This window comes from Melanotaenia boesemani, chromosome 16, assembly GCF_017639745.1.
Source record: "Melanotaenia boesemani isolate fMelBoe1 chromosome 16, fMelBoe1.pri, whole genome shotgun sequence".
Lineage (NCBI taxonomy): Eukaryota > Metazoa > Chordata > Actinopteri > Atheriniformes > Melanotaeniidae > Melanotaenia > Melanotaenia boesemani.
The window spans coordinates 19,902,855-19,921,873 of record NC_055697.1 but is presented as its reverse complement, the minus strand read 5'-3'; the positions used below and the strand labels follow the sequence as shown (position 1 = coordinate 19,921,873).

The window sequence follows — 19,019 nt, the reverse complement described above, 5'->3', positions numbered from 1 at the left end:
CGGCCACAAATAAATGGAAAAAATGCAACAAAAAGAGCCCTCTAAAAAAAGATGCATGACACAGCAACATGATAAAGAGACTAAAATGCCCACAAAAAGATGAATAAAAAAGAACAACAATAACAAAGATAAGCAAATGACAAGTGACAAGAAATAAATGTCAAACTCCAACAAAGAGAAGCAAAATGGTTGCAAAGGGAGGCAGAAACAACAAAGATATATATAAAAAAAATTAGATAAAGATGCACATTGTATAATCCAGCTACAACCGATGGAAATCATTAGAGATGCATCACAAAGTGACTCCAAACCAACGTAACTGTCTAAGCACTCAAAAAAACCACAAACAGATAGAAAGACATGTTATGCTGCCTGCATCTCTATCAGTGTTGTACGAGGAGTGAGTATGAGGAGTGCCATTTGATTTATGTTAGATTATTTACATATAACACTGTAAAATATGTTGGTCTTATGCTATTGTATTAGATCATATTTAAGTCTAATTTGAACAAAAATATGTAGCCTTTTGTGTTTTTAAATTGATATTTCACCATTGCAAGATATTTTTTGGAATGCAGCTTTATTGTGACTGTAGGACACAAGGCATCAAGTTTTATCATTTCACAGTGAACTACACTTCTTCTCCTATTAAAGAACAACCAATCAGATTTTGACAGCTCAGTGATCAGGTGGCATGTCAAACTCCATTAAGCATGACTGCGATAGCTACAGGGTTCATGCTATAAATTCTTGAGTTCAGTTCACACGTTTGCCTTATTATTCTTTAGTTATCTCACTATCCGAAACCGATTTCATTTGAAAAATAAAACCAGTTTGGCCACCTTTAAAAAAAAAAAAAAAAAAAATCCGTGTTCAAAATGCTGCACAGTCAATAAACAAAAAAGACTCCGGTCATATGGCTTTATCCTATTTGCAAATTGCTTACAGACAGTAGAGTTAACTGCAATCAGTTTCTATAAACATCACAAGACTATAGCTCATGTTATCGAGCCAATACAGTGTCACACAGGCCTGGCTGCCAATACAAGTTATGTAAACGCTGAGGCGACAAGGCTGATCGTGAGAGGTGCCCACAGAGGAGGGCGACTCCAGCATGCCAACCCTGAACCACTGAAGCCAGACACTGCAGAGACAAGTGTGCAACAAGTTGTTCCTTTGCTTGAAAGGAAAATGGAAGGACATCTGTCTCTGAGATATAAAACATAAACACATTTGACATGAGGTTCTTTGCTCAGATTTAATTGCTTGAATGGGGTGATCAAGGAATTTAAACTTTAGAAATGTTGCTCTTGGTTAAAAGTTCCAACTGAGGCCTGCTTATTTTTACAAAATGTCTATTTTGCATATTTCAAGTCACTATTATGAACAGGAAATGTGCTGCAAACCCCAGGGACAATAATCAGGCTTTATTCAGTGAAACTTAAGTTAATTTACTACATGGCATTGTTGATTCTCAGCACCAGCATCGCATTAAGCCTGAGGCCAGTAGTGTCTCTGCCTGGTCATTGTGGCAACTCAGCTGCCAAGTCCTGTCACAGTGTGTCAGTATTCATCTTTATACAAGTTGTCAAATACATCTTGAAACTGTGCTGAGTAAAGATGCTGGCATTAGATGGTCATAAACAAACAAACCCTTTAACCTGTGGTTAGAAGAAACACCAACCACACCACCCAGCTGTGTGACTTCCCTTGTGGTATTTCATTTACTTACTCCTAAAGGGTTTGAGTGGACTTTCAGTGCAAAGTTAACTATAAAATCGGACACAGCTGTTGGTATACTTTCCTTCCTGCATTTCTATTTTTTAATCTGGTGATTAAAGGGAGGTACTTCAAGTAAATGTAAAGGCCTGTGAAAACAAAAGGAGATTTAAGGGTAGTGAACAGGTTAGTCAACAGGTTGAGATGAAAACTCAACATGTGCTTTAGTTTGAGGAGCATGAATATGAATGGAGAGAAAAAAAAGTACAGGCTTTTTTTTTGCTGTTGCAAGGTACTCTAAGCAGAGGTACTTAAAACTCTTGTTTGGTGTCTACAGCGTTAATAGTCCCGACAAGCTCCACCTCCACCTCCACCTTTTATGTTAATTTCAGCGTGATCTGTTTACGGAGAGTGAGCCAGTGCGCGCTGGATTCGTGGGCTGCTGCCTGCTGCGTAATATCGATAATGCTTTGACAGACACAGCCTGGCGCTGAATATCGGTCGGGACTGTGTTTTGTGTGTAAGCTGTGCCTCCCCACCCGGTACAATGTGGCAGCTGAGGACGCGCAGCTGAATGTGAGAACTGTGGATCTGTCTCGTAGTTAAGAGAGGAGGTGAACGCACCTTGCATCCAGCCATGGGAGGTCAGATCACCAGAAACACCCTCTACGGTAAGGACATGTGGCATCTCCGGGCAGGACGCTGCCTATAGATCATTCATGAATGCTGTGATATTATAACAGAAGATGATCTAATCGAGTTATAAACGTGCTTGTGTACCCTCAAGCCAGTGTGCGTGGAAACTGTAGGCGTTTTGTCTGCCCGAAATAAATGAGAAGTGAAAGTAGATGCTTTTAGCCAAGTTTAAGTGCCGTTTGTAAGTCACGACTGGTTTGCAACAAAAGGTGTTTTTTTTATTAGTGATAGCATATCAGCTCTACATCCAAGATAATCCGAGTTTGAATTTCTTGATCTTCTTTTTGCAGTTGGAAAAAATAAAAAAGTCGATCAAGATAAACTCAGATAAGTTGTTGAACAGCTACTTATTTGTCTTGAGTGCCTTAGGTGACAGTAAAACACACGTAGAAGTCATAACCTGAGTAAAATATTTAGCATATTTTCTAATGATGTTGTTTTAGTTTGGTAATAAACGTTTAGAGTGATAAAAGTTACCAGATGCCTTGCAGTGTTATAAATAAAACGTAGGGCTTGTAGATGTTTTCAGGCCAAGAAAATATACTGTATTTGTTTGATTTACTTTGCTTGTTCTTAGTCCATTTACAATGCGGCCTTTGTTGGAATGGGAAAAGTTACCAGATAAAGGTAAAACATGTTTTTGATTTGCAAATGAAAATGTGGGGATTTTTTTTTATCAACATTTTGTTCAGATTCTATTTAGTAAATAAGACTTTAAAGTAAAAAAGACAGTTATTAGTAGTGTATCGCTTGAAGAACTACAGCTGGTTGGTAAGTTATTAATCTCCTGAAGCAACTTTGGATAACAGTTTTTTTCTGCGATTTATACTCTTTAAATTGACAAACTTAGATTGGTTAAACTGCTGGTGGAAGGGAAAGAGATTGTAATGCACACTTTGCTTTACTTTCTGACAACTCACGAGTTAAAGGTCAGCCAAGACACACATCTTTGCTGATGCTTAATATATTGGTTTCATCAATAATATTTAATTGTAGATGATTGTGTATTACTAAGTTCAGTGTTTTTCCAAATGTTCTCTTGGGATGTTGTGATTTGATGTTCGCCTTCTGTTACTTTCCTTGAGCAAAGTCCAGATGGCTGAATGTCATGGTGTTACCTGATATACAGTACATGAGTAGGCAATAGAAACAAGCTAATTTCCCAGATGGGCAGATGGACATGGGCCAGCTCACTGGTAGGGGCCACTGGTGTGAAATAAAAATACAGGTGCAGACAGGGGTGCTGCTAAAAAAGAAAATTTTTGGCCCTTTCACAAGAGCTCAGTCAGGGCCCTGAAAATGTAAACATCTATATTCCCTGTCATGTTGCAGGGCCAAGATCTGAGACAATGACTCATGAATCATTCAGTTTTTACCTCTCCCCATTTGGTAAACCCATATTATGTATTAGTGGCTTTTAGTGACACTAGCAAAGAGCTGAAACCATTTTTGCAGAGATCATGCAGAGGGTTTTTTGTTTTTGTTTTTCACTTGCAAATGTTTATTCCAGTTTCACTTTTTGTTTTTAGATTCCTCTTACATGCACTTATTATAACTACAAGATATGCCATGATATCCTTTTCAACACACATCACAAACAGTGATTTTTTTATTTTTTTTTTAACTTACACCAAGGCGGTGGTCATATATTCGGCAGCGTTGGTTTATCTGTCTGTCTTTCTGTCTGTTAGCAACATAACTTGAAAAGTTATGGCAGATTTTGATTAAATTTTCACGAATTCCCAGAAATGGAATAAGGAGCAAGTGATTAGATTTTGGGAGTGATCACTGCCTGGATCCAGGAGTTTATTTAAGGATTCTTTACTATGGGAAGATAACGATTAGGACTTCCAGCTCAAATAATGCCCACAATTATTGGCAAAAATAAATAAATAAATAAAACAAATAAATAAAAATTACAGTGGCTCGGTGGAGGTCTTTGAGTGCTCCTACTTATTTCATGATTCTGTCTTCATTAGAATGTGAAAGATAAATAGTTTAATTGAACAATGTTAAATAAAAAAAAAATGTGCTAGGGTTATACAGTGCTTTTTAAAACAGTTAAAATCTTATTTATTTTATTAGCAGTTATTTGGAGTTCTTGGGAAACTGCTGCAATTCTTTAGTTCCAGCTTATTTTAAGGATTTGTCCTTCTGTTAAATATTTGTCTGTTTTACATGTCAATACATGGTGGATACACATATTTTGACTTAGCAGAGGTTTGGGTCAGATAAAGACGTCACTAATATATGATTATGTAAAGCTAAATTAAAGTTCTTACATAAAATCACCCAATAACAGATTCAGACAAATACCTTTTTTATGCACTTTCATACCCAGAAAAGGTAAAACAACATAGTACAGTTACTCTTACTTTCACCTGGATCATCAAAAGTTTGTCCTCCCTTACATTTTATAGTTAAGATAAAGATCAAATCTATATGGCTAACTTTGTGAGAATTTCTTTCCTTTATGCATAGCGTATCCTACTGTGAAATTGGATGTTTTGAAAGTCTTTGAGAATCACACATTTTTTAACATTTGTTGCAACCACACAAGTTATGACATATTTGAGAAAGCTGAAAACATTTACATGCCCTCTGGCTCTTTCACATGCCTCGGAGTGTTCGTCTTGTGAGGCTTGATACTAACGTCACACCATGTTAGGGCCTCTGTAGAGGCTGCTTAAAGAGCTCAGGCATTTGGATAAAACACAGAGTGAAGGAGGCCAGGTGACACAAATGAGGCCTGCTCATTGTCTCTGTTTTGTCCTCTCCAATTAATGACAATGAAGACCGTTACAGTGTGGGCGGTGGTGCATTAAGCAACACTATCCTTAAGATGCTCATTTAATATTTGTCTTAACGCCTCTTTTTATTCCTGCCAGGGCTTTGGTCACTGTTCATCCTGATGTCTCTGTCAGGTTACATGATGTTTTAAGTCTAATTTTGGCAAATCAAACCCTTACTTGTTTGACTTTAATTTATAGATTTGATATATATACATATTATGTGTCCTGAAAGTTGCTTGGGGTGCGGAAAACAGGGTGTCCACGAACATAAATAAATATAAATGGCGGGGGTATTCAATTTTATCGTGGCAGGAAAAATAGATATAATAAGAATGAAATAACATTTAGATTTCTCTGGTGAGAGAAACATGAGACCCTGTCTGTAGGGGATTGCAAGGTGTTGCTTCTGTTTTCAGATCTCACAGGAAATACAGTACAATGCAGTAATGTTGTCTTTTCCTGAAGACATCACGTCTGAGATGACATCATGGATGTAATATGGTTGAAGGATTTGTTATGACTTCATTTAAATCCACTGTTGTGCTCAGAGCACAATTCATCATTGTTCTGCAATGATAAGAGCATGCAAAGAGCTGTACAAATATTCTGAGCACAGAACATTTGGCAAAACTTGGCCGTTTGTAATTAGAAGGGATCGACTGCAGAAATATGTGATGAAGATGTTCAGTTATTGGCCTTTCTGTTTAATTCTCAATGCCTTTTTTACATCTATCATGTTTTCCTCCACTGCCTTGAGATGAAATCGGCATCCATGTTATGACAACCCTTGCATCATTTGTCACATGATCACTTGTTTCCAATCCAGACCCTCTTAATTGGTTTGTTGCCCTGATGCATTATAAACCTCTTGACTCTTCAAAGTCAACTAAAGGAAAGTAAAATTAGCTGCAGTGGCTCATATTTCTCTCACAAACACAAGCAGCTCCTACACAGCCTTTCAGGTTTAGGTGTGAAAATACAACCCGTTCTTAAAGAGGAAGAAGTGTTAATTAGGCTTAAATTATTCATTTCCACTCTTGGAAGATTTACTGGATTTTCTAAGACTTTAAAACCTTTAAATGTGATGCAACAAGTGATTAAAGGATTGTAAAACCTGTGTCGAATCATATGATGAGATATGCTACTTATTTATGTTTGTCAGTCATATCAATATAGTTCTGCCTCAGAAGATTAAGGAGTCTGTGAGAAAACATCTCCTCCACTAAATCACAGTGACCTTGGTGTTGCGTTTTAAAGAGAAAAGTGGAAACAAAAGTTTGGAGTGTTGATCCGAATGAAAGTGAGTTTGTGAAATCAGCTTCATGATGCCTTTGAACAAATCCTTTATCTTTGTAAACCGCTGAAATATAGATGTTTATCTCTTTTATGAGTTACTGTTGGTGGAACATTCATTCAGATTTTCACATGGGGAAAAAAACTGAAAACTCTGACACTTACTCTGACTCACAACCTGTCGGTGTGTTTTTGCCACTACCTCCAACAAACCACAGAAAATGGTCTTGCATTTAGCAGCAGTAATTTATTTTCTTTTCCATCAGTCTGATTAGGCAGGTGGCACATGCAAGATTCTTTGACTGTTGTGATTAATATGCACTCATTAAACACACAAGCCAAAAAAGAAGGTAATAAAAGCCTCGCCTCACTATTATTAGAGTAGTTTTACATTGTATCAGTTAGCTAATACGCCCATAAGATCCCACAGGTCATTTTCTACTGGGCTGTTTGTACACTTGTAATCAATCTTTTTTTTTTTCTTTTTTTCTTAATCCTTCTTCTTGTACTTCCTTTGCAATGTTTTTATTGTAAGAATGTATTCAGTACAAAGTTTAGCTCTGGCAAGATTTAGAATAATAAAGAGTTACTGGTGCTACTGGAAATTCCTCAAATTAGACTCTTTTGTGTAAACTTCTCACAGCTGCATTGTTCGCCTTATTTACTTAACCAAGGAAGCAATTAAGTCTTCATGGTTTTTTTTTTTTTTTTTTTTTTTTTTACTTCCAAGGACATTTTGCATGTTATTCACCTTGTGCATTGTTTACATTTAAAATGTGAGATTTTAACTATTACACTGAGTTAGAAAGCAAGAAAAACAAAACAAGTATTAGATTATTTTTATGCCTTGTTACTAAATTGGATCTTGCAGGAGCAGGAAAGATATATAATAATATATGTAACAGTATGACTTTATACAGTCACCACTATTATTAAGTGAAGACCTCTGGGGTTACAAACCAGTATTCCAGTTCAATCTAAACTCTTAGTATTTTGCTTGAAATTGAGCTTCGAGAAGATTTTTCTGCTCCTCACCTTCTGACCAAACTTCCCTCTCAACTTAGATTCTCTGAACGGATCTTTTCCTACAACATCTCACCGATGCCAGCACAAATCCAAGCGCTGCCTGCCCATCCAGCCCTGTGGAAGTATGTCTTCTTTCCCTCTTCTCTTCCATCCCAGCACCAAAGGATCACAGATCATCATGGACATGTCCCAGAAGACAGTGAAGAGACAGGGCAGCTTCTGTAATGCCATCACATTCAGCAACAGGCCTATTGCAGTATATGAGCAAGTTCGACTGAAGGTAAATACATGGTGCTTCTCAGAATGACTCAAAATCCCACATTGCAATGTTTTCTTGTAAAATTGTGCCAGTTTACAGCAGTACCAATTTTAAGACATAGTGTTTGTCATAGTTTAAGTTTGTTCAGTCAGAAAATGCTAATTGTGAAGGTGATAAAAAATTAGTCCTTAGTCACCCCCATTCTTTTTGCCAGAATGTTTTTATTTTTCTGCTCCCTGACTCCCCCTCTTCATCTGTTGTCTTTTCCCTCCTGTTTTGATTTTCTCTCTTTTCTCTCGCTGCTCTTGTGTGGGCCAAAGCAACAGCAGCTTAGAACAAGTTTCCACTACACCTATCAGGCCATCTATGTCTCGAAAGTGAGAGAGCAGGGCAAGCGCTGCCATGTGAGGAATACTGTTATCTTGCACAGTAAATACTAAGTAAATATAGGTTGGAAATAAGACAAAAATCGTTTGCAGGTGATAAGCATACCAAGGAAACTGGTCTTAGTGAGTTTAAGACAGATATGTTGTTTTTTGGAGCTGCTTTCGGCTTGGCACTCGGAATAGGAATGTTGGTTCAGGCTGAAATATTTCAGCAACTAGACATTGGATTGACTTGTATTGACACAGAAGCAGGTCACAGTAAATTTGGTAATTTGTAATACTTTCATCTGGCACTGTCATCAGATTGAGATTCTGTGCTAGTTTCTGCAATTTAGAATAGAATAGAAATACTTTATTAATCCCTTTGGATCAATTTCCCTGTCTGGTATAAATAAAGTATGTTTGATTCTAATCAGGTCAAGATTTTGTTGTGTCAAATACATAGGTTCATGGGGAAAAAAACTGTTGTCACCTTCATCAACATCAAAGCTGTGAGCTAAAACATGGAGGTGTTTAACAGTTTAACATGATTACTGATTACATTAGCAAAGCATTTGGAAATTTATTAAAAATACTAAAATGCATTCTTGCAGAGTCTCAGTGGTTGTATATTCTTATATTCAAATTATAATTTACTGAACTCAGATTTCTGGATGGCATTTTAATTATAGCACAACAAATGATGGATTTCTGAGACTAATAAAGACAAGATACATATTGGTACACACTGGTAAGGTAAAACCAGTATATCTGTGACAGGACATTACCCTCTAATTATACTGCTCTAGCAATATAATTAGCTGGGTTAATTAGCTTGGTTAAACTCTAACAATCTGTGGTTAGAGTTTAATTTGACACAGCAGGGTAATGCAGTTATTTAATGTTGTATGTCTGAATCTGAGATGCTGTGGACTATGAGGAAAAAAAGGCATTCTGCTGCTTCTAGCTTCTGGCTGTGGGAGATAATCATACATGCAATTTTAAATAAATTCACTGCACAGACATTGTCTTTAAGTTATTTAAATGCTAATTGAAAAGCTTTACAAGACCACAAGTTGGCAAAGAGTTTTCTGAATGATAGTGACTTCATTGGGAGTTTGGCTATATCAATATACACTTAAGCTCAACTGTTTTCACAAAAAGATGGAAAATTATAATAAAGACCCATTTGACTCTAGTTGCACACACTATGTATATGCAGGAGTTACTCAATCCCTACCGCAATATCAGGGTTTGTCAGAAACATGAGAAACAAGTTTCCATTTATTTGATCATTGCTTTTGTTTTCACTCAGTGTTTGGTTAAGTTTAGGCACATCCTGATTTAGGTTTAGGAAATTATGGTGTCAACCCAGTGTAGTGGATAATGATGTGGAAATCAGTCTAGACATTTACCTGGCAGGTTGACAAATGCTAAAGTTATGCTAAAGTCTAACTCTGGCTGGTAAACATGGACATTTTGAGGATTAACTTACTCCCAAAAGGATTCTTTAACATCACTTTATTGTGTTTTCTTTAATCAAAGTAGGACACAGAGCTACACATAGAAGGAAAAAAAATGCACTCCACTTAAATTAAATAATAATTCTGTCAGAGTTTTGAGATGGAGGTGAGGACCCAAATGCAGGACTGAGAGGCAAGAGGCAGATGGGTGCGGGAACAAGATTTTAATATAGGCAGGCCATACAGGAAACACGCCGGGTACATGACACGGACAAAACAAGAGATGAAGACTACAATAAACTGGCACAGATAAACTAAAACCAACGGGCTCAAATATGATATTAGACTAATGAGGAACAGGTGAATGAGCATATAAAACCAGGCGTACTAATGGACAGGAAGCAGAAAGCAAAACAGAATACACAAGAAAAGGAACTACAAAATAAGACAAGAAAACAGAACAAAACATGACAAGACTACAAAAACCTAAATCAAAACCCAGAGAACATGACATAAGTCACTCCAGGAAGGAGGCATAATCAGTTTGTGATTGTGACTGATGGTATAGATCAGGGCTGCTCAATTCGGTCCTACAAGGGCCGCAGTCCAGCAGGTTTTCCATGTATCCCTGCACCAACACACCTGAGTCAAATTAATGAGTCATTGTGTAGAACCTGATTGGCTGTTAGAGCCACCTAATTTGACTCAGGTGTGTTGGTGCAGGGATACATGGTAAACCTGCTGGATTGCGGCCCTCGTAGGACCGAATTGAGTAGCCCTGGTATAGATAGTATGGAGCTGCACCATTCTAAACATACTATATCTAAAAGGGATAGATTAGTCGTAGAACAGTACAGGTGATCATCATCGTACCTTCACATGAGTAAACCCATTCCTATATGCTCTTTATTCTTCTTTGCTTCTTTTCACTGAAAATACTCAAATTATAATGAACTTTATATTTGATCTATCACCATTAATTACATACATGTGTTCTCCAGATCACTAAAAAGCAGTGCTGTTGGAGCGGTGCGCTGCGTCTTGGTTTTACATCCAAAGACCCATCGAGGATCAATCCAGACACCTTACCCAAGTATGCCTGTCCCGACCTGGTCTCTCAGAGTGGCTTCTGGGCAAAAGCCCTGCCAGAGGAGCTCTCCAACGAGGGAAATATCATCTCCTTCTGGGTGGACAAGAGGGGCAGAGTGTTCTACCGAATCAACGACTCCAGTCCCATGCTGTTCTTTAGTGGTATTCATGTCGGCGAACCTCTTTGGGCTCTCATAGACGTCTACGGCTTAACCAGGGGGGTCCAGCTACTTGGTGAGTCAGATATTCAGAGAGGAGTCCTTCCTGGGAAATGTGTGTTTTTATTTTTGGGGATTTTAGCCATGTCAGTGTTGTTGCCATGGGGACTAGATGCCAGTCTTTCCATCCCTCTCCTACTGAAATGCTATTAAACATGAAATGAATTGTTTTGAAATTTGGTGCTGACAGTCATGGTCCACACAGAATCAGTCCCAATATCTTTGTTGATATTTTTGAGTTCTCATTTACTATTTTAATTAAGTACATTTAGAAATTTTATAGGCTTTCTTTTCAATCACCAAATATTTTAAGAATCAGTCATTTTCTTTTCAGCTATAGCTATACATTAGGCTGTGTTTAAAGATAAAAATAGTACCCTAAACATGGCAAACACAATACAGCTAGACATCAGGAGTTTAGCTTGCAGCACCTCTTTGTCTAAGTACAGCCTCACAGTACTGATAGCATGGCTGTGAACTCTTTGTCTCGTTACTATAATGCTTTATCCCTGGAAACCATTCTGCACCTGATGTTTTTCAGTGTAAGTGATTAAAAGGTGATGTTACATAAAGCTGCACAGGTTTTCCCACACGAGCAAAATAGCTCAGTGGAAAAAGATGGTGGGAGATAAGGCTCACTATTTAGTTACCACGGTTGTTGGTATCAAAGAAATTTCCCTAAAGGAGGAATTTCAGAATGTTTAAAATCCACTCTAACAAGTGCTGTTTAAAGGGTCATTACATAAAAGAAATTAGAGGTAAACATGTCCTTCCCAATTATTACCAGCAGTTCTCACCAAACTGAAGTATGTCTCAGATCGTAGTCAGATTGATGGAATGCATCATTCCTTGTAAGCTGTCTCCAGTCTTTCTTTTATGCAAAGAAGATTAATAGGATTCCTTGAAGATGCCTCAGTACTTATTTATAACTATTTCCAAGAATGGCACTGCCACTCTCCAAAGAATAGAGTCTGTCAGCACCATTAATAAAAATAGAAGAGGCTCCCATATTGTGGAGATAGTGCCATTTAACCTCATTTCTTGTGGTGTGGTTGACAGCGAGAAGCGTGCTATCTGGTGATGGGCTGTATGGTATCCAGCGCTAGAGTGCGACTATCTGGAGTTCACTGGCCTCATGGTGCTGCCTAGCACAAAGCTCTTGTCGAAGAACAAGGGCAGTGTGTTGGTCCTCCCAAGAGGACAGACAACAGGAGGGATGATGTCAGGTAATGACATGTCTGCAATGTTTTTCCAAGACAATCAGACTGCTGGAATGTCTCACTCTTTGGATCCAAGTCTCATTACAATTTTATGTGACATGTGATCAACTCTGACTCAGATTTGTATGTATTGAGAGTCATGTTCATCAGATGGTATGGTATAATAGAGAATTTTACAGTTTTACAGTTAAAGTAAGATTCTCTCTAATAAGTTGTGCTATGCAGCTTTTGCTTGTGAATAAAGTCAGCAGTCTTAATCCTATTGTTTCTATTCTGGCTTTCCCGCATCGATCACTTTTATCCCCTTAAACTGAAAAGCCTTAGTCCTCGGTCATCTGAAGGATCACTTGGCTATCAGCTTTTCTCTATAGTCTGAGAGCGTCACTACTTGAGAACATGGTATATCTCAAAGGCCTAGTATTGTCTTAGGAGTTGGCTGCCATTCAACAAACACTTATCCTCTGAAATATGGGCAGACACATCAAAGTCTGGTGTTGCAAACTGGCACACATTTTCCTTTAACAGAAGGTTGCTTTTTGATTCTTAATGATGCTTACACTAGCTACACCAGCTGATAAACTGAGCCAGATTTCACCTGTTGTTGGCCCGTTATCAGACCATGTATTCAGGTGGGAATTATAGATCTCCTGCAGAAATTCATTCTTTCTTACTGTGTTTTTTTTACTTGGAGAGAAATGGAGCATGGAGCTTTAAATAAGCTCCTTGGAGTGTGGAGAATGGGTTTGTTGGGTGACCTTGATTTGGCTTTTGAGATAAAGGTGTGAGACAGTAAACTAAGAATAAGTTGTGACAAACTCATTGACTTTAGCCATTTGTATTGCTGAGTCAGTGAGATAATGCATTTCCAGAGCTTTACATTTATTAAGGAGACACTTCACCAATTTCACTCAATCAGATCAGGGCACTTATCACAGAGAGTCTTCTTATTGGTTCCAATGGGAAGGTTTTATCAGAGTCAAATTATAGCAAGCAGGAAGCTGGGGTCTCTACGTTAGCTGGGCTAATGTTAGCTTCACAACAGTTATTCCAGTCACACCTCTTGAGGCTGTTTTGACACAGCTCCCTCCTCAGAGCTACAAAATGTTTTATTAACCTTTTTCACATAGACTACTTTTTTAACATCTGTAACACACATTAACATGTGCAATTGTTTAAGTTTTCCTTTTAAACCTACCTGACAAACTGGAGAAGTTTATTTAAAGATTTATGTTAATTTATAACAAGAATGTAGAGGAAATATATTGATGTGAACCTTGGGACTTTTAAAGATTTTATGTCCTTGGAGCTTTACTAATCATGTAGGTGATATATATTGTCATCACTTCTGCTGTTTTTTTGTTCTTTTTTTCTTGTCTTTTTTCTCTTCTGAGCTCTTGGTGAGAAAACACACTGTATGACTTTTGGAAACACATTTCCATTTCCCCGCAACATTTAACGGTCACTCCTGGAAGCTGAACCATTTATGTGTTATGACTTCATTCTGCAGCTGAAACAGCTTACAGTTCAGTCAGAGTAGTTTTGCTCCCTGTAGCTCACCTTTTGAGTAAATACATCCTTGACTTTGATATTTTATGGACTGATTATAAAAGCATGCACAAGACACATCAGTTCCACTGTGAAGGTAACTAAGGAATCCCACCTAAGTTGCTATGGACAGCTCTGTTTTTTTGTGATTCCTTACAGGGTGAAGTTCCCCCATTAACTTAAAATAATTTATCTCGGTAAATAAAAGTTTTTTGTTTGTTTGTTTTTGCTTTTTTTTTTAAAAGATGGTTCTGATTTAGCTGCAGTGACCTACTATGCAGGTTACAGTCACATGTTTGTTTTTTTTTAGCTTGTGGATTATCTGCATCAAACACATGCTTCACAGTATTCTCATACCATTGTGTCTGTTTGATCCCTTACAACCTTACATGCTGTATTAAAAGATTCGTAACAGCTGACATCCATCACCGTCTTTCCACCTTTTTCAATGTGGCCTTCAGCCAAACAGTTTTACTGTTATCAGGTCTTATTCTGATGTTTAAGGATGTTTTATAGTGCAGCACTGTTTTTACTCTTAGCTGCTATTAAGGGACCGCAGTTCAGTAGCTAGCCACCCATGCAAGGAGTCAAAGGTGACCCTGAGATCAGTGAGACTCCTTGAAAGCTGAGATAGTGTTGCATAAGAGAGGAAGCTAAATTAATCTGCTAAAATCAAACTGAGCCTCAGGGGTTGTCCAGACCAACAATGCTGCCCATGCAATTTAAGGAAGATCCGTTACATCACCATGCTTGCTCTACTTACACAACTATCAATACAGACTTGAGTGCCTGTCTTGGGTTTTGTGCAAGACGAACTGTCCTGTTGAGGATGTGCAGCACCACGTTAAGACACATTAGTCTTTAGAGGGACTAATAAAAGGTTTTCCCAAGTGTAATAAGTCTCAAGGAACCAAGCTTTCTTCAAAGCATAATTTGTCATCTTTTCACATATGTCATGGCTTCCTTGTATCTCGGCTCTAATTAGGATTGCACTACAACCAAAGTTTGCTTTTTTATTTTATTTAATTAATTAAAATTTAATCTATCAATTATCTTCTTAGTTGCTTCATAATTTGAGCTTTGTCAAATTGTTCGATGTAGAATCTCCATAGAGCAAATTCTAAACAATTTGCAGGTGTTTTTAGTTTCATTTCCAGCGAGCAAACACTTAAAAGAATATACAAACTTTCTGTAGTCAAAACAAAATGGTTAATCAAAGAAATCTCTTTACACATGTATAACTGTGTTTGTTTATGGATCGTACCCCAAGAGGCCCCACAGCCTCCTCTGTTTTGTACAGGTATGATGGATTTCTTCCAAGTTAGATATACCCAGAAAGTCAAAGACATCTCTTGATGGATGCAAGATGCTCCACTGGGGGTTTGTTTACCAGAGTTAGATGAGTCACTTAATCACTGACAGAGATGCAGTGATCCGTGAGACTGGCGTCAGCTAACATCATCTGCAGGCTGTCTTTCCAGTCATTAGAAAAGAATCCAAAATGGCTACCAGAGTGTCAAGAGCCTGTGTAAGTCTCAAGTGATTACAGGTAGGGCGGTGACATCAATCATCTCAACATGCTATGCCTTAGACCTGTGGGGAAAACCTCCTGCTTTTCAAACCCACTAGCGTCCTAAGAGATATTGTAAAATTTAACACCTCTGAGGATGGAAGGAATATATTTCTTAGAGTATATTTTTAACTGTTGTTAGCAGCCCTGTGGATGGTTGTGTTCCTCTTGGCTTGTTGAATGGATTACCATGATATGCTGTAGAGATCTGTTGCAACCAGGGTGTCAAACCTCACAGTTCAAAGATTTTATCTATTGTCACAATCTGGTGTTTTATAAATAGATAAATGCAGCTTTGTTTTCAATGCCTCTATTTTTAATGAATGGATCTTTTTTTGTCTTTTGCTTCCTTTAATCAGGGAAAATAGATTTCTACCCCATAAGTTAATAATAGTAATAATAATTTTACTTATGCCACAGCTACAAAGTGCTGCAAGCCAAAATACATATAACAGCATATATACATGCTACATAAATACATCCATGAATAAGCATGACCTAAGTGAACAGGAAAGAAATGCAAGCGGAGAATATTCATGAAAAGGGTAACATGTGGAAAAAATATCTTTAGCTGGTGAAACAAACCATAGCTTCAGAAAAAAGGACTTAAGTTTGATCCAAAATTTAGAAATGATGACCTCAAAGGCCTGGTCACCTCTGGATTTAAATATATAAAAGGGGCAAGATAAAAACTTTTTAAGAAAATATTGGAGAGACTGGCTACTAAAAGGAGGTTTTAACAATTCTGCATTGTACCTAAAACAGTCATGTATGTACATTAGCTGAATTTTTAAATGGAAGTAAATGAAAGGAGTATTTGCTATGATACAAAGATTAATCTCTGGTCTCTAGAAACATGTCAACTTTTTACTGTGGTGGCACAGCTGCTGTAAATCAGCTTCACAGAACCAAAGACATGACTCTTGAGACTGCTCTCAAATGAACTCATACACGTGTAAACATTTTATCTAAATGCATCATTCACCCATTAATTGTAAATCCCCTAGTACTTATATGAAAACTGAAACTGTTGCTAGTAAGGAATTTATTCACCACATTCTCATACCTGTTTGTCCACAAATGAACACGTAGGGTCTAAAGATGTAAAACAAAGTGCAGGACAAACATGTTGGGCTGCCTTAACCTGATGTGCAGTACTTTCCTTTCTTTGTGTCTATTTTTGTCTGTTCACTCAAACATCTGCTGACTTGCTACGGATCTCACTCATTGTTTCACTTGTCAGCATAGATTATGTGGTGTTTCACAAACTTTGATTTGTGAATTTAAAGGTTTTAAATATAGAAACATCTGCAATCAGGTGGGGAGGCCAGATGCAGTCAATAAAGCCTGGGTCAGCATTGTAACATAGCTGTAAATTGACACAGTATGAAAGGATTGTACAAATAAACCTTTAGATAGATAGATAGATAGATAGATAGATAGATAGATAGATAGATAGATAGATAGATAGATAGATAGATAGATAGATAGATACCTTAACTTTATAGGAATTCATAAAAAAACTGAAACAAATGCTTATGTTACTTTTGACTGATGAAGACATGAGATAGGCCTGAGGACTTTGCTTACCCTGAAGTACTGCAAATTGATGTTGTACTAATACATTTAATTTCTGGTCTGCTGCTTTCAGCCAAATCCTCCAAAGACAATAAACTAGAAACTCAGCAAGGTAATAACAATATGCAAAGTCATCTGTCAAGTCTGCTTGGAGCCAAAGGCAAACAGAAGACATTTAAGGTGACGAGCCAAAGATGAGGCAAGGCAAGTGTATTTGTATAGCACAATTCAAATACAGGGTGATTCCAGGTGCTTTACAGAAACATTGAAAATCAGAAAATAAGAAGCATAATTTAAAATTAAAAACAAAAGAGAAAGGAAAAAGAAAGAACATCAGATAAAAATGGTATTAAAACATGGTCAAGATAAAAAAAAAAAAAAAAAACAATTCAAGTTTAAAAGAAACAGATGCAGATTTGGATTTTTAAATAAAAACTATTGAAATGCAGCAGAGAACAGGTGGGTCTGTAACCTGGATTTAAATAAACCGAGTGTTTCAGCTGATCTGAGGCTTTCTGGGAGTTTGTTCCAGACATGTGGAGCAGCTGAATGCAGCTTCTCCACGCCATGTTTTGACTCTGGGAACTGATAAGAAACTGGATCCAGATGACCTGAGGGTTGTGGTAGGTTCATACTGGGTCAAGAAGTCGCTGTAATTTGGTCCTAAACCATTCAGAGCTTTATAGACCAGTACCAGAACTTTGAAATCTATTCTCTGATGGACACGCATCCAGTGTGAAAACCTCAGAGCTGGACTGATGTGGTCCACTTGTTCTTAGTGAAGACTCGAGCAGCAGAGTTCTGAATAAGCAATGTTGAATTCATTTTTTTAGGTACCTGTAAAGACGCTGTTACAATAATCAAGACGACTAAAGATGAAAGCATGGACTAGTTTTTCCAGATCCTGCTGAGACATCAATTCTTTTACCATTATTAGGTTTTTAAGGTGATAGTAGACTGACTTTGTGATTCCTTTAATGAAGAAAACATAGTAATAATCAGACAGGCCCACATCACACACAGTAACCTTGAAAAAGCCCAAACCATTTGAAATCAGTAAATTGAGAGTGTGTCCTTTATTATGTGCAGGCTCTTTTACATGCTGAATTAGCCCTGTGATAGATGGTCATCCGATAAAGATCCCGGGTCCTCTGACAGCAGCGCAAATCTATTCTGCAGTTTCACATTCAGAAGTGTTTTGGAGGTTTTTTTGTCAACCTTCCCAGTCTCAGTTGTCCAGCCCTGTTTCTTTCCAGGAATAGAAGAGGTCCTTTGTTTTGTAGGTGTAGACTTCAGCTCGCTGTGCCCAGCTTGTGATACGTCATCCTCCCTTTTCCAGGAGACATGATTTACTTTTTGGCTTTGCACGTTCCAGGAAGGGTTATTACCCAATGATTTATTGTATTTCACAGTTACTCACAATTCACAATTCTTTCTTGGTAGTGTTATCTGTGCATTTTCTTCATCAGTTAGCTTGCAATTCTCCACTGTTTTGAATCAATGGCAAAGTTGTTTCAGTTCCAAACAGTCCATTTACTTCAACTTTCACTTCAAGGAGGCAAACTTTTGCCTCAAGCGCTATTATCTTCTTATATAGGTCTTGGTAGTCATCTGTGGAGATGGACGACATCTTGCTGCTCGTTAGCCTACCGTTGTAGGCCACACACACGGAGCGCTGAAGATAAAAGAACTATGAAAAATGTTGCAGTTTCTATTAGAAATGCTTTAGTCCCAGTGATTTATAGGTATTCAAAAGCTACTGTGGATAAGTTTGTAAGTAAAAAGGAGAGAAACATCAGCAAAAAAATCAATAAAAATTAAAGCTAAGAGCAAGCAGGAAGATTGTGTAACTCTGAATGTCTCCACTATAAATATTTAGTAATTTCCATGAGCTGCATTCTTTTGGCAGAATTAGACTGAAATCTTGAATTGTACTGGAGTCCATTGTTTTCTGCCTTATTATTTTTTTCTCTCTCTCTCTCTTTTTTGAACCTTTTCCTTTCTGTACAGCAATAAATCACATGAAAAGTTATTTTATAAAAAAGTGATTTTGCAAGATTGTGTACCCTGTCCCAAGTTCTCCTCTTATGGAATTACTGCTGCCAGCAACCTCTGTGCAGGTCCAGTGGACAACTTAGGGCCATGTTGATGCCTTTTTGGGTAAAAATCAAAAAGCTAGCCATGCC

The 19,019-nt window shown here is 37.6% G+C and overlaps 1 protein-coding gene across 1 annotated transcript in view; it reads left to right on the top strand.

Moving 5' to 3' along the window:
• Positions 1 to 2,141: 2,141 nt before the first annotated feature.
• The window catches only part of neurl1ab (neuralized E3 ubiquitin protein ligase 1Ab), a 38,925-nt gene continuing 22,047 nt past the window's right edge, over positions 2,142 to 19,019 (top strand). Inside the window, exons 1-3 of the mRNA XM_042011047.1 lie at positions 2,142 to 2,390; positions 7,565 to 7,806; positions 10,615 to 10,936. Of these exons, the coding sequence (XP_041866981.1) occupies positions 2,357 to 2,390; positions 7,565 to 7,806; positions 10,615 to 10,936 (598 nt within the window). The 5' untranslated portion in view covers positions 2,142 to 2,356. The remainder of the gene's footprint in view (positions 2,391 to 7,564; positions 7,807 to 10,614; positions 10,937 to 19,019) is intronic.